The sequence below is a fragment of the Pleurodeles waltl genome, chromosome 6, assembly GCF_031143425.1.
Source record: "Pleurodeles waltl isolate 20211129_DDA chromosome 6, aPleWal1.hap1.20221129, whole genome shotgun sequence".
In the NCBI taxonomy this organism is placed as follows: domain Eukaryota; kingdom Metazoa; phylum Chordata; class Amphibia; order Caudata; family Salamandridae; genus Pleurodeles; species Pleurodeles waltl.
Genome location: NC_090445.1, coordinates 1,547,395,728 through 1,547,423,395, shown reverse-complemented (window position 1 = coordinate 1,547,423,395; position 27,668 = coordinate 1,547,395,728). Strand labels below are relative to the sequence as shown.

At 42.4% G+C, this 27,668-nt stretch overlaps 1 protein-coding gene across 3 annotated transcripts in view; it reads right to left on the bottom strand.

Moving 5' to 3' along the window:
• LOC138301098 (centromere protein S-like) overlaps positions 1 to 27,668 on the bottom strand; it is a 148,270-nt gene that overhangs the window by 6,628 nt on the left and 113,974 nt on the right. For all 3 annotated transcript variants that reach the window (XM_069241204.1, XM_069241203.1, XM_069241205.1), the window contains 2 exons: positions 16,191 to 16,314; positions 10,669 to 10,702 (listed from right to left, as the gene is read on the bottom strand). In XM_069241204.1, coding sequence (XP_069097305.1) covers positions 10,669 to 10,702; positions 16,191 to 16,314 — 158 coding nt within the window. The remainder of the gene's footprint in view (positions 1 to 10,668; positions 10,703 to 16,190; positions 16,315 to 27,668) is intronic.

The following is a 27,668-nucleotide window of genomic DNA, read 5'->3' as shown; positions in this document are numbered from 1 at the left end:
GGAGTAAATATGTATGTACATAATGTGGTTTAAAGTGATATATTTACAATTTTACAAATGTTCAAGATCAACTTAACAACGGCTACAGGCTCCCGGGGAGGTGGGAGGGCGCATGTGAATCTGCAGCATCTCATGCCACGAACAGATGTACACTGGGTAAGTGACATTTTCCGTTCGATGGCATGTGTAGCTGCAGATACACATGCTGTGCATAGACTAGTAAGCAGTTATCTCCCCAAAAAGCGGTGGCTCAGCCTGTAGGAGTTGAAGTTGTTTGAAATAAAAGTTTGTAGTACTGCTTGTCCTACTGTGGCTTGCTGTGTTGTTAACACATCCACGCAGTAATGCTTGGTAAACGTATGAGGCGTAGACCATGTGGCTGCCTTACATATTTCGGTCATTGGTATGTTTCCTAGAAAGGCCATGGTAGCACCTTTCTTTCTAGTTGAGTGTGCCTTTGGTGTTATAGGCAGTTTTCTTTTTGCTTTGATATAGCAGGTTTGAATGCATTTAACTATCCACCCGGCAATGCCTTGTTTGGATATTGGATTCCCTGTATGAGGTTTTTGGAAAGCAACGAACAATTGTTTTGTTTTGCGAATTTGTTTTGTTCTATCAATGTAGTACCTTAATGCCCTTTTGATGTCTAATGTATGTAATGCTCTCTCAGCTACAGAATCTGGTTCTGGAAAGACGACTGGTAGTTCCACTGTTTGATTTAAGTGGAACGGTGACATGACTTCAAGTAAGAACTTAGGATTTGTTCGCAGAACTACCTTATGCTTGTGTATCTGAATAAAGGGTTCTTGTATGATAAATGCTTGTATTTCACTTACTCTTCTTAGAGATGTGATGGCAATTAGAAATGCTACTTTCCATGTTAAGTATTGTATCTCACATGAGTGCATGGGTTCAAAAGGTGGACCCATGAGTCGTGTTAAGACAATGTTGAGGTTCCACGAAGGAACTGGTGATGCTCTTGGTGGGATAATTCTTTTCAGATCCTCCATAAATGCTTTTATGACTGGGATCCTGAATAATGAAGTTGAGTGCGTAATTTGCAGATAAGCTGAAATTGTGGTGAGATGTATCTTAATGGATGAAAAAGCTAACTTTGATTTTTGTAAGTTTAGTAGGTAGCTTACGATGTCTTTAGCAGATGCGTGTAATGGTTGAATTTGATTATTATGGCAGTAATAAACAAATCTTTTCCACTTATTTGCATAGCAATGTCTTGTGGTTGGTTTTCTAGATTGTTTTATGACCTCCATACATTCCTGTGTAAGGTCTAGATGTCCGAATTCTAAGACTTCAGGAGCCAAATTGCTAGATTCAGTGATGGAGGATTTGGGTGTCTGATCTGTTGTTTGTGTTGAGTTAACAGATCTGGTCTGTTTGGCAGCTTGATATGAGGCACTACTGAGAGGTCTAGTAGTGTTGTGTACCAAGGCTGTCGTGCCCAAGTTGGTGCTATTAGTATGAGTTTGAGTTTGTTTTGACTCAGTTTGTTTACTAGATATGGAAGGAGTGGGAGAGTGGGAGAGGGGGAAAAGCATATGCAAATATCCCTGACCAACTCATCCATAACGCATTGCCCTGAGACTGAGCCTGTGGGTACCTGGATGCAAAGTTTTGGCATTTTGAGTTTTCTTTTGTTGCAAATAGATCTATTTGCGGTGTTCCCCATCTTTGGAAGTAAGTCTTTAGTATTTGGGGATGAATTTCCCATTCGTGGATCTGTTGGTGATCCTGAGAGAGATTGTCTGCTAACTGGTTCTGAATTCCTGGTATGAACTGCGCTATTAGGCAAATGTGGTTGTGAATCGCCCAATGCCATAGTTTCTGTGCCAAGAGACACAACTGTGTTGAATGTGTCCCTCCCTGTTTGTTCAGATAATACATTGTTGTCATGTTGTCTGTTTTGACAAGAATGTGTTTGTGGGTTATTATAGGTTGAAATGCTTTCAGCGCTAGAAATACTGCTAGTTCTAAGTGATTTATGTGAAACTGTCTCTGCTGATTGTCCCATTGTCCTTGGATGCTGTGTTGGTTGAGGTGTGCTCCCCACCCTATCATGGAAGCATCCGTTGTGATTATGAATTGAGGGTCTTGAAAAGGCCACCCTATGTTTAAATTTATAGTGTTCCACCATTGAAGCGAGGTGTATGTTTGGCGGTCTATCAACACTAGATCTTGAAGTTGACCCTGTGCTTGTGACCATTGTGATGCTAGGCACTGTTGTAAGGGCCGTATGTGTAATCTTGCGTTTGGGACAATGGCTATGCATGAGGACATCATGCCTAGTAGTTTCATCACTAATTTTACCTGTAACTTTTGTTTTGGGTGCATGGCTTGTATTACGTTTTGAAATGCCTGTACCCATTGTAGACTTGGAGTGGCAATCCCTTTTGTTGTGTTGATTGTTGCTCCTAAGTATTGTTGTATTTGACACGGCTGTAGGTGTGATTTGTTGTAGTTGAGTGAGAAACCTAGCTTGTGAAGGGTTTCTATGACATACTTTGTGTGTTGTGAACACCGTTCTTGCGTATTGGTTTTGATTAACCAATCGTCTAGGTATGGGAACACATGTATTTGCTGCCTTCTGATATGAGCAGCCACTACTGCCAGGCATTTTGTAAAAACTCTTGGCGCTGTTGTTATCCCGAATGGCAACACTTTGAAACGGTAATGTACCCCTTGGAATACAAACCTTAAGTACTTTCTGTGGGAAGGATGTATAGGTATGTGGAAATATGCATCCTTGAGGTATAGTGTTGTCATGTAGTCTTGTTGTTTGAGCAATGGGATCACGTCTTCCAGTGTCACCATGTGAAAGTGATCTGATTTGATGTAGATGTTTAATGTTCTGAGATCTAATATAGGTCTTAGAGTTTTGTCTTTTTTGGGTATGAGAAAGTGCAGGGAGTAAACTCCTGTTCCTCTCTGATGAATTGGTACTAGCTCTATTGCATCTTTTTGCAACAACGCTTGGACCTCCAGTTGTAAAGATCCATGTGTTATTTGGACATGATGTGTGTTTTCGGTGGGACATTTGGAGGGAATTGTAGAAATTCTATGCAATAACCATGCTGGATAATGGCTAGGACCCACGTGTCTGTTGTTATTTCTTCCCAGTTTTTGTAGAACTTGGTTAGTCTCCCTCCCACTGGTGTTATGTGTTGGGGATTTGTGACGTTGAAGTCACTGTTTATTTTGTGGAGTTTTGGGACTATGGAACTTCCCTCTACTCTTTGGGAAGTGCCCCCCTCTGTATTGTCCCCGAAAACTTCCCCGCTGATATTGACTCTGATAAGTGGGTCTTGTTTGTGAGGTTGAGGGTTCTGTGCTCTGTCCCCGAAACCCCCCTCAAAACTGTGTTTTTCGAAAAGTGCCTCTGCCCTGTGGGGAGTAGAGTGCGCCCATGGCTATTGACGTATCTGTGTCCTTTTTAAGTTTTTCGATAGCAGTGTCCAACTCCGGCCCAAACAACTGCTGTCCGTTAAATGGCATATTCAGCACGGCTTGTTGTATTTCCGGGTTGAATCCTGATGTATGCAGCCATGCGTGTCTCCGTATGGTCACTGCTGTACTTACAGTCCTAGCAGCTGTGTCAGCTGCATCCATTGCTGACCATATCCGATTGTTAGAGATACTCTGTCCTTCCTCCACCACTTGTTGTGCTCTCTTTTGGAACTCTTTGGGTAGGTGTTCTATGAAATGTTGCATTTCATCCCAATGAGCCCTATCATATCTAGCCAGCAAGGCCTGTGAGTTGGCAATGCGCCATTGGTTGGCTGCTTGTGCCGCAACCCTTTTCCCCGCAGCGTCGAACTTGCGACTTTCCTTGTCTGGAGGTGGTGCATCTCCTGAGGTGTGTGAGTTCGCCCTTTTGCGAGCTGCCCCTACTACCACTGAGTCTGGTGTTAATTGCTGCGTGATGTACACAGGGTCTGTTGGTGGCGATTTGTACTTTTACTCCACCCTTGGAGTAATGGCCCTGCCCTTCACAGGCTCCTGAAAGACATGTTTGGAGTGTTTCAGCATTCCCGGTAGCATAGGGAGACTCTGATACTGGCTACGTGTGGACGACAGTGTATTAAATAGAAAGTCATCTTCTATAGGTTCTGCGTGCAGGGTGACATTATGAAACGCAGCTGCTCTTGACACCACCTGTGTGTAGGCAGTACTGTCCTCAGGTGGTGAGGGTCTCGCTGGATAACAGTCGGGACTGTTATCTGATACAGGCGCATCATAAAGATCCCATGCGTCGGGGTCATCTTGACTCATTCCTGTATGAGTTGGAGACTGCATCATTGGTGGAGTGGCTACCGGTGATGGTTGTGGTGAGCGTTGTAGAGATGGTGGCGGAGTTACTTGTCTTGCCACCTTTGCTTGTGGCTGCTTGTCTTTCTCTTGGAAGGCAAGTTTCCTTTTAATTCGAATTGGAGGGAGAGTACTGATCTTCCCTGTGTCTTTTTGAATGTGGAGCCTCCTTTGAGTGTAATCTGGCTCCCCTGCTTCTAGTTCCTGTCCAAATCTGTGTCCTTGCATCTGTGAGGACAGGCCCTGTTCCTCGGTGTAGGAACTCTATTTCGGCTCCGAGGCCGGATGTTTCGGTATGGAAACCTTTTCGGCAGTCTTTTTCGGCTCCGAAGACACTTTTTTGCCTTTCGGCGTACTGATCTCTCGGTGCCGACTCATTTCGGTGCCGCCCTCTCGGTGTCGAGATTGCTCTGACCCAGTGTCTCGGGGTCGAGTCTGTTCTGTGCCAGTATCTCGACCGGAGTCGGATGACTTAGACACATGCATGCCCTTTTTCGGTGCCGATGTTTGGTCACCTATTTTTCGGGTTAAGCCATGGCCTGCTGGCGGTGGCGTCCCCTGGGCTTTAGTGGTTTTTCCGTGAGTTTTGTGTTGTGACGTCTTACTCACGGTTTTCGGCGTCTGTTCGGCTTCGACCTCGTCCGAGTCCGAATCCGCGATGGAGAAGGTTTCTACTTCTTCCAAGTGTTGTTGTCCTGCCGGCGCCGACGCCATTTGTAGTCTTCTTGCTCTTCGGTCTCTTAACGTCTTCCTCAACCAAAACACTCGGCAGGCCTCACAGGTATCCTCTTTGTGTTCTGGAGACAAACACAAATTACAGACCAGATGCTGATCTGTATAAGGATACTTGTTGTGACATTCGGGGCAGAAGCGGAATGGGGTCTGTTCCATTAGCCTTGAAGACGCACGCGGTTGGGCCGACCATGCCCCGCCGGGGAATTGAAAACCCCGAAGGGCCACCGGAGCTCTTCCAAATTCGGTGTCGATCTGCTGTAACTAACCCGATACCAAACGCAAACAATACCGTCGAATTTTCCGAGATTTAACTAACTTTCCGAACCGAAACGCGGAGCGAAAAGGAACACGATCGAACCCAATGGCGGAAAGAAAACAATCTAAGATGGAGTCGACGCCCATGCGCAATGGAGCCGAAAGGGGAGGAGTACCTCGATCTCGTGACTCGAAAAGACTTCTTCGAAGAAAAACAACTTGTAACACTCCGAGCCCAACACTAGATGGCGGGATGTGCACAGCATGTGTATCTGCAGCTACACATGCCATCGAACATATGTATATATAAATACCTTATCACTGAATCTTACAGCAATGACGCATAATAGGAAGAATTGTTTACCGCGGCTAATGTAGCATATTTTGCATGTAACTATGTTTTTGCTAGCAAAATCAGACAGAAAAAAGGCTCTAGGTAAAATATTTAACTAAATATATGAAATTACAACAAGGAATTCCAATCTGATAACTTTTTATATTCAAGGGGAGTGGCTGGGATAAAAATGTAATGTGAAAGGAATGTATACAAAGAAAGTCATATGGTAGAATCTGAACGAATTCCAGTTAAATGTATGTAAAACCCACCTGAAAACAGAATATTCAAATTCTGGTTGCATTTTGTACTTCAGGTTTGACATTAAAATTAAAAGATTGTTTTTTTCCCCAGACAGCTGCAGTCAACATTTTTTTTATTTTTTTTAAATAAAAGTACTTTTCTCCCTCAGGTTTTCCTGCGGTTTAGGTTTGTGGGTTACATGTGCATCAATCAGGCACATTAGTTAGTTACACTTATTCTACCTCTGCGGGAGGTAGCTTCCATCAAGGTAACCGAAAAATCTATCTTGAGTGCACAATAAACAGGAACTGCGTCCACTTTTTTGAACTGGAGTTGCCTACAACAGCCCTTAAGCCTCGTGTTTTTTACCTTTGTAATAGAGTTACATCAGAAGCGTTAGCTACAAGCTATTGCATGGTCACTACTAGACGAGTGGTAGTTAGGTAGGGGAGTATCAGACAGGATCAGATATATTTACTGCATTCCTGCACCAGTTATTCCATCGCATGAGAGCAGTGCACACTACTAGAACCAAGATGATACTGTTGCTTTAATGCAAATCACTGACTGGTTATTTCTGATCAGGAGATATTGGTTTCCGATCACAAGATCGGAAGCTGTTGTCCCACTGCTGCGGTTGAGGACTGTGTGCGCCAAGTGATGCGCCAAGCAGCACAGTGATGGGTGCAGTAGGTTGACTAACCTTGCTCCGTTGATTTTTGCAGTATTCTTGGAGAGGCGGTGTTCTAGATTTCCTGAGCAATGAAATGCCAAAAACGGTATTACTCTGTTGAAGCCTACTACACTGATTACTTATTAGGTATGATACAATAGTCAAGAATGATGTTCACAGCACTGGGCATCTTTACGTCACTAATATAACAACAGCCTGCCTCTTTGCTGTTACTTTCACTGCAAATTTCTGGCAGGGTCCCTCCTCTGCTTATCCGTTGCCTTACTGCACAGACCAGGAACCCCCAAGACAAGTGGGTGTTAAAATATTACCTTTTCAGCAGAACGAAGCATAAAGCTGTCCAGACCTCTTGCACAACTCTGCTGTCCTCCCAGCCAGTGCTAGAGGCAAATCACTTCTGTCTACAGAAATGGTAGTAGAGTACGAAGTTCGAATTACTCACCATAGTGCAGCGTAATGCAGCAGCATGCTGTATCTCAATTGCTCTTAAGAGTGCACAGCTGAACACCAGGGAACTGTGTCTAAATTGTCCGCCGTGTTGCAGTGTAGAACATAGTGCTACTTCTAGCACCCAACCGCTACCTCCTGCAAACAGGCTTCTGCACTATTTGGTGGCAAGGGGTTGCATGAGCCGAGGGAAGGTGAAAGGATGCTTCATCTCACATGGTCCGATTTCCCACTAAACAGCTGTCTACATAACAGACTAATCAAAAGATACACTACTGTATAGAACTGAGTAGCGAGGTGTACTTGTATAATCCAAATGTATATACAACACTACTTAGGAAGCAACTGCCTAAAACAGGTTATCACTGCAAAACACCCATCGTTTAAAATCACAGAAACAGGGAAGTTTTCAGGAAATAACGAGATTGGGTCGGAAAGTTGTGAAGGTTTCAGGTACATGTTGAGAAGCATGCATTTTTAGGATGGCAGCAATGGGTTATGATACATATGACAAAACCTTGGTCTCACAATCGAGAATGTAGCTATTTTTTTCAGCAACGCCACGAGGACAACAAAGTACTCCAGGTCACATGCACGAGGAATTGACTTTAATAAGGAGAATGCAAAAGATGAAGTCTGAAAACATGGGGCAACACATTAAAATGTTTGATCCACGATTGACCATGGGTAGATGAAATGCCCTACCCATGGCCAATCGTGGATCAAACATTTTAATGTGTTGCCCCATGTTGTCAGACTTCATCTTTTGCATTCTCCTTACTATACTATAATTCCCAACATGCAATACTAGGAACATGACAACAAGAGTCATGAACAAGATCATCAAATATTTTAAATGTACAGGAGTTGTGTATTTAGTGAATGAATAAAGTGCATGGGACAAAAAAAGGAGTGGGTTGTGGGAGGAGTGCATTCAGAACTGCTGGTAGCTAGCAAAATGCTCCCTACCACCTTATGCACTTACATATCCATCCGTAATCCTTATACATCAATGCCCTAATGGTTTCTCCTTGGCAAATTCAAAGTCAGTCAAACCTATCACTCTAGATTTCACCACAGTGGGTGAAGGTATGCACTATACATTTATGCCAGTCCATGTCCATTTATGCCTGAGTGTACTACTATGGACCATTTTGATTGTCGCCAATTGATGTGAATGCACTTGTTTTCGCTCCTCTCTTTGAAGAAGGTTCTCAAGTCACAAAATGCAGTGAGATTCCTCCTCTTGGTGTGCACTGCACATGGGCACAGACTCCATCTTAGATTGTTTTCCACATAGGGGTTCAAGGCAGTATGTAGTGGGAATGAAAAGATGGTGCATTATAGCAATGGTTAGTGATGACAATTGTAATAAAGTAATCTGTGTCATTGCATGCAAATCTGGGGAGGAGGGTGGGTGCATGTGAATGTATAACTCTACACACTACAAACAGATGCTTAGAGTGCACAGAACATTTTGCATTTGTAGCATGCAGCTATGTAGATACTTAGCATAGACTGAATAGCAGTATCCCCCACAGCTGCAGCGACTAGAGCGTGGATGATGCAGATTTGTGAAATAATGTTTTAGTACTCCCGGACCAACTAAAGCTTGTTGGCAGGCCAATATTCCACAAAGTAATGCTTAGTAAATAGGTGTAATGTTGGCCAAATAGCTGCCCTACAGATGTCAGCTAAAGAGATATTGGCAATTGTAGCCTATGGAGGGGTCGGGGGTGGTTGAAATACCCTTTTGGCCTTGAGGTAACACGTTTAAATACATCTGACAACCCATCTGGCTATGTCAGCTTTGGAAATGGCCTGTCCTTTGTTATGTTTAGCAAATGAGAAGCAGTTGGTATGATTTGAGGAATGTTCTGGTCCAGTCTATGTAATGCATATGGGACCTTCGAACATTCAAAATGTGCAATGCCACTACAGCCACAGAATCAGGCTGTGGTAAGAAGACTGAAAGTTCAATAGTTTTACTGAGGTGGAAAAGTGATACTAACTTAGGAAGGAATGTAGGGTTGATTCTGAGTACTACCCTATCCTTGTGGACCCATTTTAAGCTGATGAAGGAGTTGATGGAGGAGTGTATGGAGATAAAGCAGTAGTGGCACATAGGTTTTCTTTGGGGGATGTTCTTTTTTGGAAGGCTTGGGAGCTGCCTGTTCCTCGAAAACCAGCGTCGTCTAGCGTGGACGTTAGTGGGGTAACCCTGTTTGAAAGTCTCCCTGTGAGCAGTTCACTAGAGGCCCTGCTGTCCAATGTTCAATTCTTGCTGGAGCCCTTACAGTATGGGTGCCTCAACATCCACTTCTGAGGGGTTGTTGAAGTCTTGCATGGCTCTTTGTCTTTGTGCCCTTGTGGTTGACGCTTCCTTGCTGCCAAATCAGTCTTTGACTGAGGCTTAGATTGCGGTTTGGGCATTGATGGTTGTTTCAAAGCCAATCTGCCTTTCAGAATCAAAGTGGTGATGGCTGATGTGGGAGGTTTAGGAGCAGAATGGTGCCTATGTGCCAAAGATGTAGAGGCAGCCCTGCTGATTTTGGAGCCAATGAGGGCTTCGGTGTCAGAGCTGAGGTCTGGGGAGGCTGGCCTTGGTGGGAGGGTTTGTACCCTCAGGTGGCTTCTGATAGTGGCGACCCCACCCTCTGGAGAGTAGTGGACCTTGTGTAGACTTGTCTTTACCTGCATGCTCAGGGTCCAATGCCCTACTCCCTCAGGAGGCGTGCTCTACCTCAGTATGAGGAGCCAGCTTGTGTTTTTCATGGGCCGGTGTACTCAGGAGTTCACAAGTGGTTTTCATCCAAGGGCTGAACTTCAGCATCAGGACACCTCTTCCTAGTTCGAACCGCTGCGTGGCTGTGGGTTGGTAGGTCTGAGCGAAGGTGAGCCCCGATAGGCCAGCTTGTTCCTCTTTGTGGCTTCCTTCACTTGGATGCCAGGACTGCCCGACAGGTCATCCTGCTGCATGGTGCTCACCCACACACGTTCCCTTCGGTGGGGAAGAGGGTTCCTGGACCTAAATGCTAGGCATGAGAGGCAGATTGCATCATTGTGATAAAGCGACACAAATTACAGTTCTCCTGGTGGTCGGTGAGAAAAAATGTTTAGCTTAACATTGAAGACAGTAATGGACCAGTGTCCTTTCCATCACCTATGGCTCATTTTATGAGGGAATGCTACATGTAGAAGAGTCTACAGCCTTCGAAGCTGCTCGACATTGATGAAGTATGGAGGGTTAGATTGTCTTTCTGCGATAATACATGAGAAGTTGCAAACAAATTGTAAAAGAGGGGAACCAAAGGATCAGACAGACATGCGGGGGCCACACCGAAATGCAGAGCCTACTCTGTACACGTCCGAACCCGATGACAGGGGGGGGGGGAAAAAACTCAATCTAAAATGAAGTTAGTCTACATGCGCAATGTACATCAAGAAGAGGAGTCGTAATAAATCTCAAGACTCGCGAACATTTTTAAAAAAAAAGACAACTAGCAAACGTTAAACACTAGATGGCAGGAGTATGCTAAAAATGAGTCTACAGCCACACATGCTACAAACACACACACCCACATATATAAAAATCTTACATTTATGATTGTTAGGCACGCTCTGTGATTAAACTTACCTTGCAAACATTTCAAGGTCTCTTGCAAAGGTTTCTAAAAATACATAACAATCATTACAAAAAAATGTGAGTTGACATACAGAAATAATCTTTCTTATTAAAAACAAAAAAATGTATTGCCCTAAACAGATTCGGCAGTTACAGTGCACAATACAATTAAAACCCCCACCGCCCCTAATGTAATGCTCATAATTTCATACATACCCTCACAGATTTCAACCTCATCACAGGTAGCATCACATAACAATTCACATCAATGTCTTTACTACTAGTACCTTTGAACACACATATGGAGATCTCCGCCAACAGGACGGAAAGCTCTCTATGGGAATGTATAGGAAAAATATTAAAGTTTATCCTTCTTTAAAACAAAATATTGTCATGTAAAATCTAAATTAAAACTAATGTGAAATGTTTCACTTTAATCTAGAACTAATACAATAAAATGTTACATCATATTACTTCATCAAAATGTCATGTGTATTTGTAAAGTGCACTGTCACCCACAAGGATATCCTGACACTGAGCAGATATGTGTGCCTAGCCTTGTCTATGGTAGGTTGGTTAGTTGAAAATGCAGGTTTTTAGCTTCTAGTGGATTTCAAGAAGAGATGAGGAGGCTCTGATGTGGAGCTGATGGGTCATTTAATGCTTTAGAAGCAATGTAAGAGAGCACCCATCCTCCTGCTCTGGTTCTGTGTATGGGTGGGATGTGTGAGAGTACGAGTCCTGCGGAGTGGAAGTGTCTGGGCGGTTGGTGGAAAGAGATGCAACTGTTCAGGTAGGCAGGGCTGAGGTGGTATAATGCCTTGGATGTGTATGTGAGGGTTTGAATTGAGTGTGTTTGCGTATCAGGAGCCAGTGGATTTCTCTGGGATGTGGTGTGATGCAAGTTCTGTGTCGGATGTTGTGGATGAGCTTGGTTGCGGAGTTCTAGAAGGTCTGTAGTCTTCTAGTGAGTTGCCTGGTAATCCTGTCCTAGATGGTTTTCCGATAATTCACTTTGCTAGCGACTAGGAAATAAAATACATTTTTCTAGTGTTGCCTGGAAGCCATTTGAAGACCTTCCTTAGCATCTTCAGGGTGAGGCACAGGATGCAGTATTATCACTGACTTTTGCAGTCATGTCCAGTTTGCGGTCAGTGATTATTCCAAGGTTCCTGGTGTGGTTTCTGGGTGTGGGTCGCAGTTTAGCTAGTCAACAGCTGGAGTCTCATGATGAAGTGTTTCTGTCGAACATCACTACTTCTGTCTTGTCAGTGCTACCCTTGAGAAGAGTTGCTTTTATACACTTAGAAATTTCTGTCATGCAGGCGGTGAACTTGTTTCTTGTGTTGGGCGCCTTGTCCGAGAGGAAGAGTATGAGCTACAGGTCATCTGTATAGGAGAGGATGTATATGTAATGTGTGCGTATGACATTGGCCAGAGGGATTGGGTACATGTTTCGAGGAAGTGTGGGTGAGTGATGAACCTTGAGACACTCTGCAGATGCGTCTGAGGAGTAAGTTACCAGACTGACAGCTTGTGTTCTATCTGTTAAGAAGGAGCAGATCTACCAGAGAGCGGGTCCTTGAATACCAATCTTGTGTGGGTGACCAATGAGGATGGGATGAGAGACACTGTCAAATGCTTCAGAGAGGTCCAGGAGAATGAGGACTGCCATGTCTCCTCTGTCAATGATCATACGAATGTAGTCTGTGGCGGTGATGAGTACTGTCTCTGTACTGTGGATGGGCCTGAATCTGTACTTCATGGCATCAAGGAGCTGGTGGTCAGTGAGATGTTAGTTGATTTGCTTCTCGAATACCATTGCCTGGTATGGTAGGAGGGAGATGGGTCTGCAGTTGGAAAGTGTGGATAGGTCAGTGGATTGTTTCTTGAGCAAGTGCATGTTTCAAGGTGTCCGGGTATGTGGCTGAGTTGAGGGAGGCATCGAGGAGTAGTGTTAGTGCTTCACAGATCAGTAGGAGTCCTTTGGTGAAGTGTGGTTTGGGATAAAGGTCAGATGGAGCCCCTGAGCGGATGGTCTTCATGGTAGCAATAATTTTGACAGTGGTGATGGCCAGCAACGAGGTGAGGGTTCATTTATCGGCCGTGATGGAAAGTTGAGTTGTGACGCTGATGAAGTCAAGTTGAGGATCTAAGTTTCTGTGTATGGAGGTGTTTTTGTTACAAAAGAATTCAGAAAGCAAAAGGTCTTGTGAGAGAGTGATGTTGCTAAAAGCGTCAGGAGAAGCTGTAAAATCTTTGATGATGGCAAACATTGCCTTGCTGCAGTCAGTGCTGGCGTTGATGAGAGCTGCAAGAGCTGTGGTCTTGGTGATCTGTATCTGCAGGAGGTAGCGTCTTAGAGCTGATTTGATGATGTTATCTGCAGTCTTGACTGAATTAAATATTATAACTTCACTTTCTTGCCAAAATTGTTATACTGTTCATTTTGTAATGTATGTTTTTAATTTAAATTATTTGTAATTTTTAAATAAGAGTTTACAAATTATATACATACATCCACAGATAGAGGCCTACTGGGGCAGAACTGGTATTTAACTGAGTGATCAGGTGACGCAAAAAATCTGCTCAACCCATACTGTACATTTGGCCTGTGAACAAGGACTAAGATGTCTGAAAGGCATTAGGCCTGAAAAGTGAAAATGCTGAAGAACTAACTGTATGTTGCTGACTTTTCTGCATTCCACAATAAATAATAACCTGTTGGGAGTGCACTCTCTGAGGACAACTTCTTTTTGCATACATCCACAGTTATACATCTACATATTCTTTTTTTCACTGTTGAAATAATTTAAGTCTTTAACATTGGTTCCTATGGGATGTAAATTTATTTCCCAGTCTCTATTGTTTTCTCTGGGAATGTTTTGCAGTATATTTAAGCACATTGTACAATCTCAGGGAAATCAATGCCAAACCTTTCCTCAGTTTCCTTACGTGCAAAAGAATTATAGGGGTGCAAAGCCTAGTGGAACTTGAAAAAAGCAGTGTCACCCCTACTCCATCTACTTTTTCTTGCATGCCTTTTGTTTCTCTTCCAGTCAAATTGTCTCCTAATCACTAGAATCCTTACTGAACCGGTAAGGGTTTGTTCTCCAAATATAATTCAATGGGGAAGGACGCTTTCCGAGGCTTCCTGTGTACAATGCCCCCTGTCCCTATAACTGGAACCTTCCTTTTATAAGTAGGTGGGTTGTATTTAGTATGTGAGATTACTAGATTACATGTCCACAGTGAGTGAATGAACAGTAACCTGTGTGCATTGTGAAAAACGTCTACAAAGGACATGATACACAAGACTGAATGAGCTTGAGGTTACCCTACTGGCTGCCTTCTACTATCTGGACTTAACAACCTACATACATTTTGTTTCCGGAGTCTATGGTGCAAAGCTGTCTGCTCAGCTGAGGAATACCTTATTTCTGTTCTTCAACCAAACCAGCTTTCTTACACAGTTCCTGAAACTACTGCTCACTTTTTACTGGGGTTTAAAAAACATAGCTTAGCAAAGGAGGACACCCAGCCTATGCACTCTATGTAAAATCCACATATCACTTTAGGATCATCCGTACCTCTGCCTGCCAGTACCAAGGAGGAAGAGGTGGAAAAGTCAGAAAACTATTCCATTCCAAGTAGAGGATTGTTTGATTTATTTTTAATGAAGCTTAGTCTTTGGTTGTCTCTGCCTTTCAATCACTGGCTAAATAAATATTGCCCCCTTGAACTACCATTTTATATTCATCTGCACTTCAACAAATCTTCCCCTGCAGTGATGGACTCTGTCATAGTTTGCCGTGCTAATCCTCCAGGGCTGGGATCAAGCCCCAGACTACAGAAGAAACCTTCAACTGCGTCTGCTCTTGGAAGAAAATAAAGATTAACCCTTGACTAAGGGTGCAAGCAGCAAGGCCTACCTGACTGAAGCTTGCATCAGAATGTTTTGAGGAGCTAATTTGCCCAGGAGAAAAGCACACTGAAAGCACTGAGAAAAAAAAGCATTTCTGACAATTCCTCAATTCACATCTCCTTTTGGACCCTAATCAAGATTTTGTGCATGCACGATATACGGTATAGTAATTTTTTCATGGCCCGCTCAAACTAACTCCATTAAATTACAGCAGGCCCACAGTTGTCTTCCCCTGGGATCTGTTGGTGACATTGATACAGTCTACGAACCAACATGGAAGCCCCAGGTTTAAACATTTCACATTGGATTGCCTTTTCTTCTAGTCACCCATAGTATCTTAGCCATACATACCACTCCAAAATGGCTGCCAATTAGATCCATATGCATTCACAAATAGCAGTTCCATTGCGTTAATACTTGACATACCACTGCCTATTTACTATGTGTCAACCCCAAAGTTGCACGTCATGCTTAAAGTCGTTCCACTATATAAGAATGCTACATAGATGATACTTCCTGTGTGCGACTCCATGGTTACCAAGAAACTGCTGTTTTGCCTATTTGACACCTGCTCAGAAAGATTCTTTAGTCTTGTAAGCTTCTTGTACACTGCTTTTGTGAAGCAGATTCAGTTCATCCATGACAAGGCAATGTTCCTTATGGAAGTATACACAGAAACTAAAGACAAATCACACAAGAACAAGTTTTATTTTAACGAAAAAAAACTAAGAATAATGCTGGCATGATGATTAATGTATACAAAAGGCAAAAACTAAAGAATGAGCAAATTTTAAACTGAATTAGTCTGGACTAAAGTTTTCATATAAAAAAACTGTTTAATAAGGGAAACTATTAAAACACTTAGGCCCTCATTATGAACTCGGTGGGAAAACCCGCCGAGTTCGGCACTGGCGGTCAACAAAAGACCACCAGCGCGCCAAGGACCCCGCCAGCCACATAATGTACAGTGTTTCCGTCCGCCGGCCCAGCGGAATGCAGGGCCTGTACATTGACGCCGGCTCTACATGGAGCCGGCGGCAATGTAGCAGTGCGGCGGGTGCAAAAGCACCCGTCGCGCATGTCACTGGCCGTAAATCGGGCAGTGACATGCACGATGGGGCTGTGCACGGGGGGCCCCTGACCCTGCCAAGTTCATGGGCAGTGCAGGGGCCCCCAGGGGGGCCCTGAGGCACCCATTCAGCCAGCCTTTCCCTGGCAGGGTAAACCGCCAGGGAAAGGCTGGTGGAACCATGGAACGTTATCCGGCAGACAGCTCTGCTTGCAGCGCTGCCCTGTCGGATATGTAACTCCGCCATCACCAGACTACCTGGCGGCAGAAGCCTGGCAGTGGCGGAGTAACAAAAGTGGCAGTTCTGCCAGGAATATTATATGGCGGTCTGGGCCCCCATGCAGGTAGCAGTAATTACCGCCACCGCCGGCATGGCGGCCCAGACCGCCATGTTCATAATGAGGGCCTTAATCTGCTAGGGGGCCAAACCCCCTTAAAATAGATATGAGTGATATTATATTACTGTAATGTCATCTTTACTACTGTAACACAACTTCAGACATGAGGTGTGAAAAATTCTATAAACAGTTGGGAAGTTACCGCATTGTCTGAAGGTGACTTCTGAAAGTGCTGCAATAGTCTGTTTGCTGAAATGAACTTGTTTCTCTTCCGCCATTTCCTGACACAAGGATCCCACAGTGTAATGAACAGCAGCTTTCAGCCTCTGCAGAGAAAATGGAATCAGTGCTTATAAAAAAAAAGGCATATCGAGTTGAGTTCTGAAATCTCTTAAATAAACCATCACTGGTTTTGGTTGAGGATTTGTAACAAAAGGAACTAGCAAGTACCATCTACATGAATCACCCCAATCAGGCCTCACCTGGCCATATACTGTCTGACGTACCACTTTAAAACACCACACAGTGCAGGGTCTCCAACGTCTGCTATGCTCAATGAAAATTCTCCCTAGCTACTAACATTATTAACACTGTAATTATGATTATATCAGACAAGGTTACATTGAAGGCCACCCTATTCAGCCAGCTGTGATCAACTCAGTAGCTCATGCAGGGATGCCAGCAGGGGTGTGAAAATCATATCACACAACACCTGAGGCATCCTGTTTCTGCCACAGGCTAGAAGATTTAATATTTATTTTGTCCCAGGGACAACTAAACAGTAAATCACAGTAAAATGAGGCAGAGCAACGGCACTCTCGTGCTCATAGCTAATAAAGAGTAAGAAATCCCATAATTACAGGAAAAATGTGGAGACCTGTTACTGGCAGTTAACCAATGAATGGACTGTAGCCTGGGATTGGCTGAGGATTCCTGAGCCTGCACAAAGTTTCTTACCTTTGGAGAAAATAGGTTAGGGGAATGTCACAGGATAGGCACCCTTCTGTTATTGGCTTCTGAAGGGTGAATGCAGAATGCAGTCTCGGCTTGCTTTCCCTCACAGGACCTTGAGAAGCTACATGGGACGCAAAACAAATGAGGACTATGTAGCTCCATATTCCAGTGCACACAACTTGCTGATGAACCTACACCACCCTCTTTTTTTATATATTCATTTATTTTTTGGGGTCCACTGCGTGACATTCAGCCATCTAGGCTTTGGGCAGACCATATCATTTACTTGCGTTTACTTGATTATTTAAGCACCCGGTGCTTACATTTGTTTACAAGAGTGGTACTCAAAGTATGGCCGGCAGGCTGCTAACAGCCCGCCAGTCCCTTGCTTGCGGCCTGCAGATCTTCCTCTGAGACCCCTGGTAAACCAAGAGTTGCAGCAGAGAAAGCTGCTCCAGTACCCTTTTTTGGCTAATAGTGCTAGCCAAGCAACATTGTTTTGGGATTCTGGGCTTTGATTCTATACTCAGTTCACCTTGGTTGATGAGCGGGGGTACCATGCATATTGAACAAGCTGAAATGACTCTAGAAACGAAGTCCAGAATCAGAAAAATAATAAGAACAACGTTGCAAGTGCAGGATGTTTGTGTTACTCTGGCTATGGGCTCCGTTTCTACAGCCAGTTCAGCTTGTACTTTCAGCAAAGCAACCCTGCTCGTAGGTCAAAGCTTAGCTGAGAGCCCCTTCTGTAGACAGAGGAGCCATAGGTATGGATCAGTGCATGAGTCTGGAAAGTCCAGTCTGTTTAGCGAAAAGGTGTCCCCAGAAACATCACAAGATATGGAAAGAATGGGCCAGTCACAGGGGGGGAATACTGTTGGAACCCTGTCTATCCAAGCCATGGTCCATGAAGCGGGGGGAGGGAGGAGACGCGCCTTCACAAGGTTGCAGCAGATTGCTGTTAGGGGAGATGGGGAGCCCGGGGACCGATGTCTCACTTCACGATTGGGTATGAAATGTCATGGAAGTTTAACTGGAACTGTAATGTGTATTGTTGTGACGTTGCTTCCCCCCCCCCCAAAAAAAAAAGCTTAGCTGAGAGGACTGTAGAAGTGCATAAAGAAATACTAAAGACCCAGGACAGGGAGGACTTTATCTGTTTCTAGTAGCTAGTGATTAATGGACATGACTGTCATATTGAAGGAACCTGCATCCCCATCGAGGCAATGGAAGCAGACTGGTGCAGTTATCTTCCCCTCCTGCCAGAATCTCTTCAGGGTGAGGTATGTACAGTGAAGGTAGTGCATTTGGACTAGCCTCAGTGGAGAGGACATAGCAATTTCATGAGAGGATGACATCCTTTTTAACTCCTTTCATGGTCTGCCCAGTATGTTTAATGACCAGTTTTCACTCACAGTTCTTTATCTTGTTTTTCTCTGACTTCCTATACAAGGCCTGTTGCAGCTTGTAATGTTTTCCTGTGATTAAGCAGAATAAACAATACACTCGTTATTACCATTGCGTTACTGTAATATTTTCAGAGTTTGACTCCATTCAGTAAAACAAGAGGTAGTAGCAGAGAGAAATCCAGTACATTTAAGCCTAGACAGCAGAATACTTGACAGCACACAACACCATCAAAGGCATGAAAACTTGTATTTCCTGATTAAAATAACTGCAATTTCCTAAAATATTACCTACACTTCGAAGTGTACTAAGCAAGCCATAGCAATTATATATATTTGTTACCTACTGGAAGTCACCAATTGGTAGTTATAGTTAGGACCTAGATTCCACCGAAAAAGCGTTTTTTGACCTGGCTATAAATCTCTGGTGCCATTTGATGAATCTTTATGAAATTTGCCAAACAAAGTGTGATAAAAGGTCTAGTTGTACACAGAAGGTTTCAGGGTGATCCGTCAAGCGAGACCGAGAAAAGGGGTGGGATCAAAAAAAGTAAGTTTCCCATTTTAATTCCCACAGGAAATGTGAACATGACTACTGCATGAACCTCTGGATCAATTTACACCAAATTTGGAAGAAAGGCAGCTTTTGGTCCAGAAAGCACGCTTTTTGTTATTTGGTGTAAACCCATTCAGTAGTTTTTGAGATATTAAAGGAAATCCGATTGGCTGTCAGCACTTTAACCAGGAAGTGCTGGCAGCCATTGCGGACCAATATACACGATAGCACCAACTAAAATGCATTGTAGCGAATTACAGGTTTTGAGGGTCACAAAAAGGAGAGCATATAAAGGGTGATACCACACCTTAGTTACAATATAAATAATTTGATGCTAAATTGATTTTACACTGTGAAAACCCCTTCTGCTGGGATTTCATGTATCATATTTGAGAGAAAACTGTTTTCTCATGATTTTCCCACAGAGATTATGGAAGGTTCTCCAGAAGCTAAGAGGAGAGCATATTTTTGGTAAATTCGGCATATGAGAATTAAGTCTGACATTTTCAGTAAAACATGTAATTCCAACAGGAGCAGCTGCTCAGTTGATTCCCTTGTGTTCTACTGCAGTCAGAGTGTTCTAAAGAACAACTAAAGCACCAACAGACTTACTGACAAAACTGTAGCGCACCTGAAGCCATCTTGATTGAATCAACCTGGTAAAACTTAAAACATCTAATTCAGAAAGGAATAAAACGAGGGGGTTGATTTTGTCTTACAAATTATGGTTAGTGCTGTCGAAAGAAAAATTAGGACACGTTTTAAGTGAGTTCTCAAATATCTTCCCGTTGTACTTCAAAGGGAGCATCCTGCCAGTTGATTCCGTTGTGTTCTACTGCAGCCTTTCAGAGTTTTCTAAAGAACTAGAGCGCGGACAGTCTTACTTATGACAAAAGTGTGGCACAACTGAAGCTGTAGAAAGAAAAATTAGGACACGTTTTAAGCGAATCCTCAAATAGCTTCCTTTTCTATTTCATTAAAATAATTGACATTTAGACTGAAACATGCACAACCTGAATTTATGGCATAAGTATGGCACATCTGACTGTCATCTTGATGGATTGAAGTGGAATACTGATAGCATTTTCTTCTGAGAATACTGCAGTAAATGAGGAGATTAGGGAGCTTCATAACAAAAGAATCTCCCAAGATGGCCACTAGAGAAAACAAAAAAAAACAAACGTAGCACACAAGCATCACCCACATGTAGACCAAGTATAACCCAATGACAGAATTGTGCAAAACACTTAATTTTTTTTGTTTTTCTGCAGTTTTATATAGCACAGACTTGACCCAAAAGTATTGGAGTGCTTTACATGGGCATCAGTTACATGACACAAGAACACATTTCTTTTGGACTTTATGCATGGGGAGATTTGCCCAGAATCACAGGATGTCGAGCTGACAAACTCAAATCTGGATCCCCAGTTGCAAAGTCTGCAACTTTGGCCGTAACACCACATTCCTCCCTCCCCACCCCCCCAAGTGCAACATATAATCAAGTGATCAACTGGAAAAAAATCAAGATAGGAAATAACTTAAAAGTGATTTCTTTCTAATCAAGATCTAAGAAAATATTTTCGTTTTTTATAGCACTAACCATAATTTTTATGGGACCCTCTCATTTTTATCTTTTCTAAAGGAAAAGCTTTAGGTATTACAGTTTTAATTACATCAAGTTGATGTCAGGCGTACCACACTTTTGTGATAAATATCAAATGTTAGCAACCTAGTTGTTCATTGGAATACTGTGGGGAGGCAGGTGTCAGGGGCATGGACTCACATAATTGAGGGCAGGGAGGAGGGTGCAGAGCCAACAAGTTGACTACGCTGAGCAGGCTGGAGGGGTAGTAGCAGCACAAGGGACCACTGAGGGCAGGGGAAAGGGGGGCAGGGCCAACAAACCTACCATGCAGGACAGGCAAGAGAGGAAGTGCCAATATAAGAGACCATTGAGAGCAGTTGAAAAAAGCAGTGGCAGTACAACAATACACGCCAATAGACCAGACTCAAGCAGGAGACTCCTGATGTTTTTAATATTTACTAAAGGGGTGTGTTAGTGAGGGGAAAGAAAAAGGGCGGTCAGGGAAAACCTGGCCACAAATATACCTAAAAGGTGCTTTCACAAGGGACTACACCCAGCCCTTAAGGGTTTACGTAGTTTTTCCCTGAGCGCCCTTTTTCTTTCCCCTCACTAACACACCCCTTTAGTAAATAGTTGTTTCGGAGGGTGGCCGCTCGGGTTGGCTTGTAACTTGTATTACTTAAAATGGACAGGACAAAATTAGCTGAAGAATTGTTTGATAGTTTAGCTAAGGGAGGTACTTTTCAGAATACGATACTTAGTTCACAGAAAGAAGGTTTTAGAGTAAATGTATTAGATTGGAGAGATTAAAAAAGAGTGAACTAGCAAAATGGTGGGATGGTGCGACATTGAAACAAATAAGAAACTTAACCGCATCCCCGAGGTTTGAGATCTCAAATTTTTCCTACTTATGACGACCTGGACGCCGATCTATTGACTTTATGGGATAATGAGCTAACTGCTAGCTCAATGAAACTTATGGATATTTTAATTATAAATGCGGAGAGGGAAGTTGATCGACTACAGTCTGAGATTGGGGTTCTCAAAAAAGAGATTGATGATTTGAATCTAAAAAGCGGCTACTGACAAGAACTATAAGATTTTGGAGGAAGTATTACTTAAATTCCAAGAAGAGGTTACCCAGAGAAAAGCAAGGAAATTAAAGCGGGATGAGAGACATTACCTAACGGGGAGAGTTTTCACTTTTGCTAGTAATTATGATCATCTAGTTCATACTAACCTGGATCCTAGAGGATCCAGTTTGTCAAATGTTTCGGACTCAACATTCATCAGTACTTCGGTGACAAGCGTTAGTGATGTTGAATGTGGATTGGGCACTTCGGCCCAAAGGGGGAGCACTGCTGGCAGCAATGGTTTTTTACAGGAGCTCATGAGGATAAAAAGAGGCAAATACAATCCAAACAGAGGGCTACCACACACAGAAAGACCAGGAGGGGTGGGAGAGGATCAGGCTGTCAAACTAAAAGAACAGGGTGGAATAAAAACAAGGTCTCAGGAAAAGAAAATATAGATACCAATGGATCACCATCCATTAATGGGATTCATTTCTCCAAAATTCAGCTTTCAGTAGGAGCTAAGAGTCTATTGGCTAAATGTCTTAATTTTTGTCCTAACACTTCTGGTGAACCCTGCAGATCTAAAATTGATTTATTTAGGTTTGTTCGGAAACTCAAATTGAAAAGACACTTTCAATTAAACCCAGCTGATCATTCAACTTTAGATCCACCAGCACAGAGGTTACCTTTAAGTGCATTATCTAATGAGGAGGTACACAATACAGCAATTTTTTTATCCATAGCTGAACGGGATGAGGACCCTGATATCCTTTCACGAGTATTACAAGACTTAGATGTAGCTTCTAATACGAGCATTTCTAGTGGCTTGAAGAGAAAATCACACTGGACACCGAGGTCGATAGGCATGAATCCTTTGGACAAATTTTTTGATGTAGTATGTAAGGACCTTGATAAATACCTATTGAGGAGGAAATATCGACATTTCCCTAGAAATCTAAGTTCTGACGAACTAACTGCATTGGAACAACTCAGACAAGAAAAGGATATCATCATAAGGCAAGCAGACAAAGGTGGAAATGTAGTTATCATGAATAAACTTGATTATGACAATGAGATCCTATCGCAATTGAATGACATTACATGCTGTGAATGTGTAAGTGGTAATCCTATTCCCAACCTAATGCATAAGATCAACAATAGGCTACTTGCCTGGAGACAACGGGGATTACTCAACAATGATGAATATTGTTATCTTAAAGTTGACCATCCAAGGTTTCCCTGTCTTTATACATTACGAAAGGTACATAAGGAACTACCATTTCCACTGGGCAGACCAATTGTTTCCAGTATACTGGGTCCCACTGAGAAACTTTGAGTATCTGGATTGTTTTCTACAACCTTTGGTATATAATCTTCCTTCCTTTATCAAAAATACCACACATATTCTCAGTGATATAGATTGGGAGAGCAATATGCTTCTGGTTACATTGGACGTGGTTTCTCTATACACCTGCATTAGTCATGACTTAGGACAATTGGCTATATATTTTCTTAATAGAAGATCGGCAAGCCTATGGGAGCATACGGAAATGCTGACGGAGATGATGGATTTGATTCTCACTAATACATTTTTCTGGTCAATAAAGATTGGTTTCGACAAAAACAAGGCGTAGGGATGGGCTCTAAATTCTCCCACTCATATGCAAATCTTTTCATGGGGTGGTTTGAGGATAAATGGGTGTGGGGTCCCGAGCCTATCCAATGGCAGACACATATATCATATTGGTGTCGCTACATAGACTATTGTTTTTTGATTTGGACTGGTGGCAAAGATAAACTGGTTGAATTTTGCGAGTTTCTGAATTTGAATTCTATGAATGTAAGGTTTACTTATCAGTTTAGCTCTGAGAACATTGAGTTTTTGGATGTCGAACTTTTTATTGCTGATGGTAAAATTCAGAGTAGGCTTTTCTGTAAAGCCACAGCGTGCAACTCTATCTCACATGCTAAAAGTGCACACCCCAAACATCAGATTACATCTATTCCCTTCGGAGAACTGGTGAGGGCTCGACGTAATTGTAGTGTGGACAATAAGTTCCTACATCATATCGATGACATGGGTCAGAGATTTAGAGCACGTGGCTACTCTAATAACGTGGTAAGGAGGGCTCAACATCGGGCCAGACAACTTTTGAGAAATGACACATTAAAAGTTAAGGATTGAAACAATACTGTTAAGGAATCCAATAAGGTTCGATTTGTTACAGATTATAATGATGTTTATTTGATTTTGAAAAAATTTATGATGAAACATTGGGACATGTTACTTCAGGATGAGTCATTTAAGAGTATAATACCAGAAAGGGTACTTGTATCGTATCGGAGAGGTAGAACTTTGAGAAATATTCTTTGTCCCAGTTTCACCACCAATTTGCCCAGTAGCACACGAGGGGTAGTTTTTTTTTTTTAAGTGTGGACAGTGTGGGGTAGGTCGCTGGGCATGCCACAATATCAAAGAGTTTTCTACTGCTGGACAAATAGTCATAATTAAGTCTTCAATGGATTGTAACACTTCTTATGTTATTTATGTGATACGTTGTAAATGTTCTCGAGTATATGTGGGGAGTACCATACGTTCACTCAGAATCAGAATTGGTGAACATGTTAGGGCACTTAAAAACTGTGATGTAAGATATCCTATTGTAGCACATATACTATCTTGCGAATCACAAACTGCTCACAAGTTTTGAATTTTTGGGGTTTGAACATGTCCCCAAGAATCCGAGGGGTGGTAATAGAGAATTGTCCTTACGTAAAAAAGAGGCATTATGGATAATGAGATTAAGAGCTGTTGAGATGGGCCTCAACTCGGATAGAGAGTTGGAATACTTTTTGGGTGAATGAACAGTCATTTTGGTGTTAAATAGAGCAATAACCTATCTATTTTGTAACCATATCTGTATGTGCGAAATATGTATTGTTTGCATATGTACAATCTTTGTCATTACCAGTTGTTGTTTTACTATTTCTTGGAGCCCTTGAATGGACAACCAAAATTCTCAAATAGAAAACAAATTTGGATCCACACATGGTTCAAGGTGTGATGTGATTTGGACATCACTGTTTTCCTTTTGTCTATCGTTCCCTTGTTACTTTCATACATTTCTTGATTTTTTCACCAGTTTATTTCCTTTCTCTGCTCATCTTTCCTTTAGGTATTTTAATATGGTTGGTTTCTTTTTTTGTTTTTGGTTTCGTCATATCTATGGTGAGTCTGATAGTATTTCTTGATTATAACCGTTTATTTGATGATGTTAAATTTTTTATATTTTTTTTTTGGGAGTTGTGTTAATGGTATCATAGGCACTTTAGTGGCCATTTATTGTTTTAATCAATATTTTTGCCGAAATCGTACTCATTATTTTGAAGACGGAGTTTTAATTATGTCATTTAACAAGCCTTAGGAGCGTTGTGGCACGTTTTCGTACATTTGGTTCAGGGAGATACGATGGCTATTGTTCGTTAAATAGTAATAACAATTACTGTTGTGTTCTAGTAGAAACTACACGATTTGTAGTCCTACTTTTATGTTTATAGTTTAGTCCGTTCTCGATTTTCATGACTCTCATAGCGTTCATAATGACTTCCGGGCACAGGAATCGAGGTCGGCGTACTCGCGGCGGTAATCTGCCATTAAAACATGCCGGGTACTTTATCGATTTGGGTGAGTCGCGGTTTGACTTAAATCTGTTTGCAAATGGATAACCATTTGTGCACTAGCGTGATTCTTTTCTGTAAGCATTTTGTTATTTATACGGATGTACTGTGTATGTTCTCTTGTAGCTCTCGGGTTAATGACTAAGAAACTTGAAGATATTGGAAGGAATGCATAGAAACATTGTTTTTGAAACTTGACCCAGGTATTACGGACCCTATATTAATTTTATTGATTTAATGATTTTGCATTAGACACTAAGAACAGTTGAATGTTTGAACAAATGACTACACCATTGTTTACGCTTATACATATACTTTTTCACTAGACTTGGTCTGTGATGTTCAGGACCAACGGACATCACGGGAACGGACGAAGTGTACACAGATATTGTTTTACTCTTATTGCGAATAAGGTATTCTAACCGATTTCGGGGAACCTCGTGATGGCGAGCACGGTTTGTTCACGTGGTGCTTTGCATGGCGGGGCTCATTTCCTTTTTATTTATGGACACCCTGGCAGAGTTCAAAAAGTTGAAGACTGTAGAGCATTGGTTCCCAATCTATGGTCCAGGGACCCCTGGCGGTCCGCAACTGCTTAGAAAATGAAATAATATTAAAAGATTAGGTCCCCAGATTCCAATAATGATTCAGTGGGGGTCCCCGGGTTCCAGTAATGATAAAGTGGGTGTTCAAAGAAGTCAAAAGGTTGGGAACTGCTGCTGTAGACAAAAGTGTATCTCTGGGACCAGACAGTGGGGCACAGTCGTACCAGATCTCTTTAACTAGTATTTCGCAAATCACCTTTACTTTTTTGTAAAATGAACTAAAAGGGACACTGATAAATGAGAACACATGATTGACCATACTCTGAATGGGAGGGATCTCTATGAATTCCCGTGGACAGTTAAATCAGATAGGAAGGCTAGCTTATATGTCTCTCCGATCAGAACATCCACCCTAAGGGTCTGGGAGAAAATAGAGACACATTGAAGCTTGATCAGGTTTCCCTCCCTATTTACTTCATTGAGGGGCAATTAACATTTTTCAACAGGATTTGTTGGATGTTTTTTTTAGATGATAGCAGAGGGCTTGCAGAACTTTGAAAGGCACGTTTGAGGAGGCACAAATAAAAGGCTTTGAGCAGCTCAAAGAAGAGTGTGTGTTACAAAACAATGAAGATTTCTCTACTGTGAAGTATGACACTGAGTCGTCCAACCACACATAAAGAACCTGCCATCAGGGACCTTGCCCCATTTGAAAAGTTTCTTCTCAACCACGAAAATTAGGGAAGAGTAATTTTTAAGCCATACTAGCTTCTGAATGGGCCCAGACCTAGTAAAAGATACCCCTTTCAGGATGCATGGGAGGAAAAGCTCACCATCAAGCTGAATAATTGGACTATCATTACTCAAACAAAAAACAGACACTGGTATTTAACAAACCTTTATCATGACTCACTTGCAGATGCTGTCAATTTACAATTTTTTATTTTTTTTAACATGGCTGCCTGAGGGAGGGAATAAACAAAAGGAGGGGAGGCAGATCATGGGGAATGTTTTTTCTGCTTTCTTGCCTTTTCAAATAGGTTTGCTTTGAAACAACAATAAAATATATTTAAACCTAATTTCTAATTGGTGGGTGGAAGGCAGCTGGTAGATCCCATCATGTGTTTGTCCCTTTCCTTGTATCATAGCCTTTCTACTATACTTTTGATTGTCTGACTTTATTCCTCCACTGCTTACTTTTAGAGAATGACTTTTTCCTTTTTGGTTAAGCATCCCCTCAGAGTGCACGTGTTTTCCAGCTATTTCCTTGGTGTGCTTCTCCTCACCACCAATTCTCCCCTGAGCTCTATGTTGCTCTCTCTTATGTGCTTCTCCTCTATGCCCCTATGCTCCATGTTGCTCTCTTGTGTGCTTAAGTGTATACATACATCACACATGCATGCGCCTACAAAATGATGGCCCTCCACCATTGTGCCTTTTTCCCCTTTTGGTAAACACTGCAGAGCATCTGCAAAACAGCTTTCTCTCATGGTGGACAGCAAGCTTTGTCAATGCTTATTTTCTACAACAAACAACAAAGGGTTGGAAACTAATATGTGGCCAAGGTACTGGGAATTCCTGTTCACAACAACAGTTGCAGAGCTGATGGTCATGCTCTTTGTAGACTTCTGATGGCTTTGATATGCTGTGCTGTAATTTGAATAGAGCACTGTCAGTCCTTGGTATGCATTTAAATGCAAGAAATTGTATGCTCTCACTGACAACACATCCCAGACAGAGAACTGGTGTGCATTTCACTGCTTAACTTGCGCCTACAAACTGTGCACTCACACTGCTTATATGTCAAAAGAACTTCTGACCTCTATCAAAGTCCTAGGTCTCTCACACTACCAATGTGGCAAACTTTTCCTTCATTACCT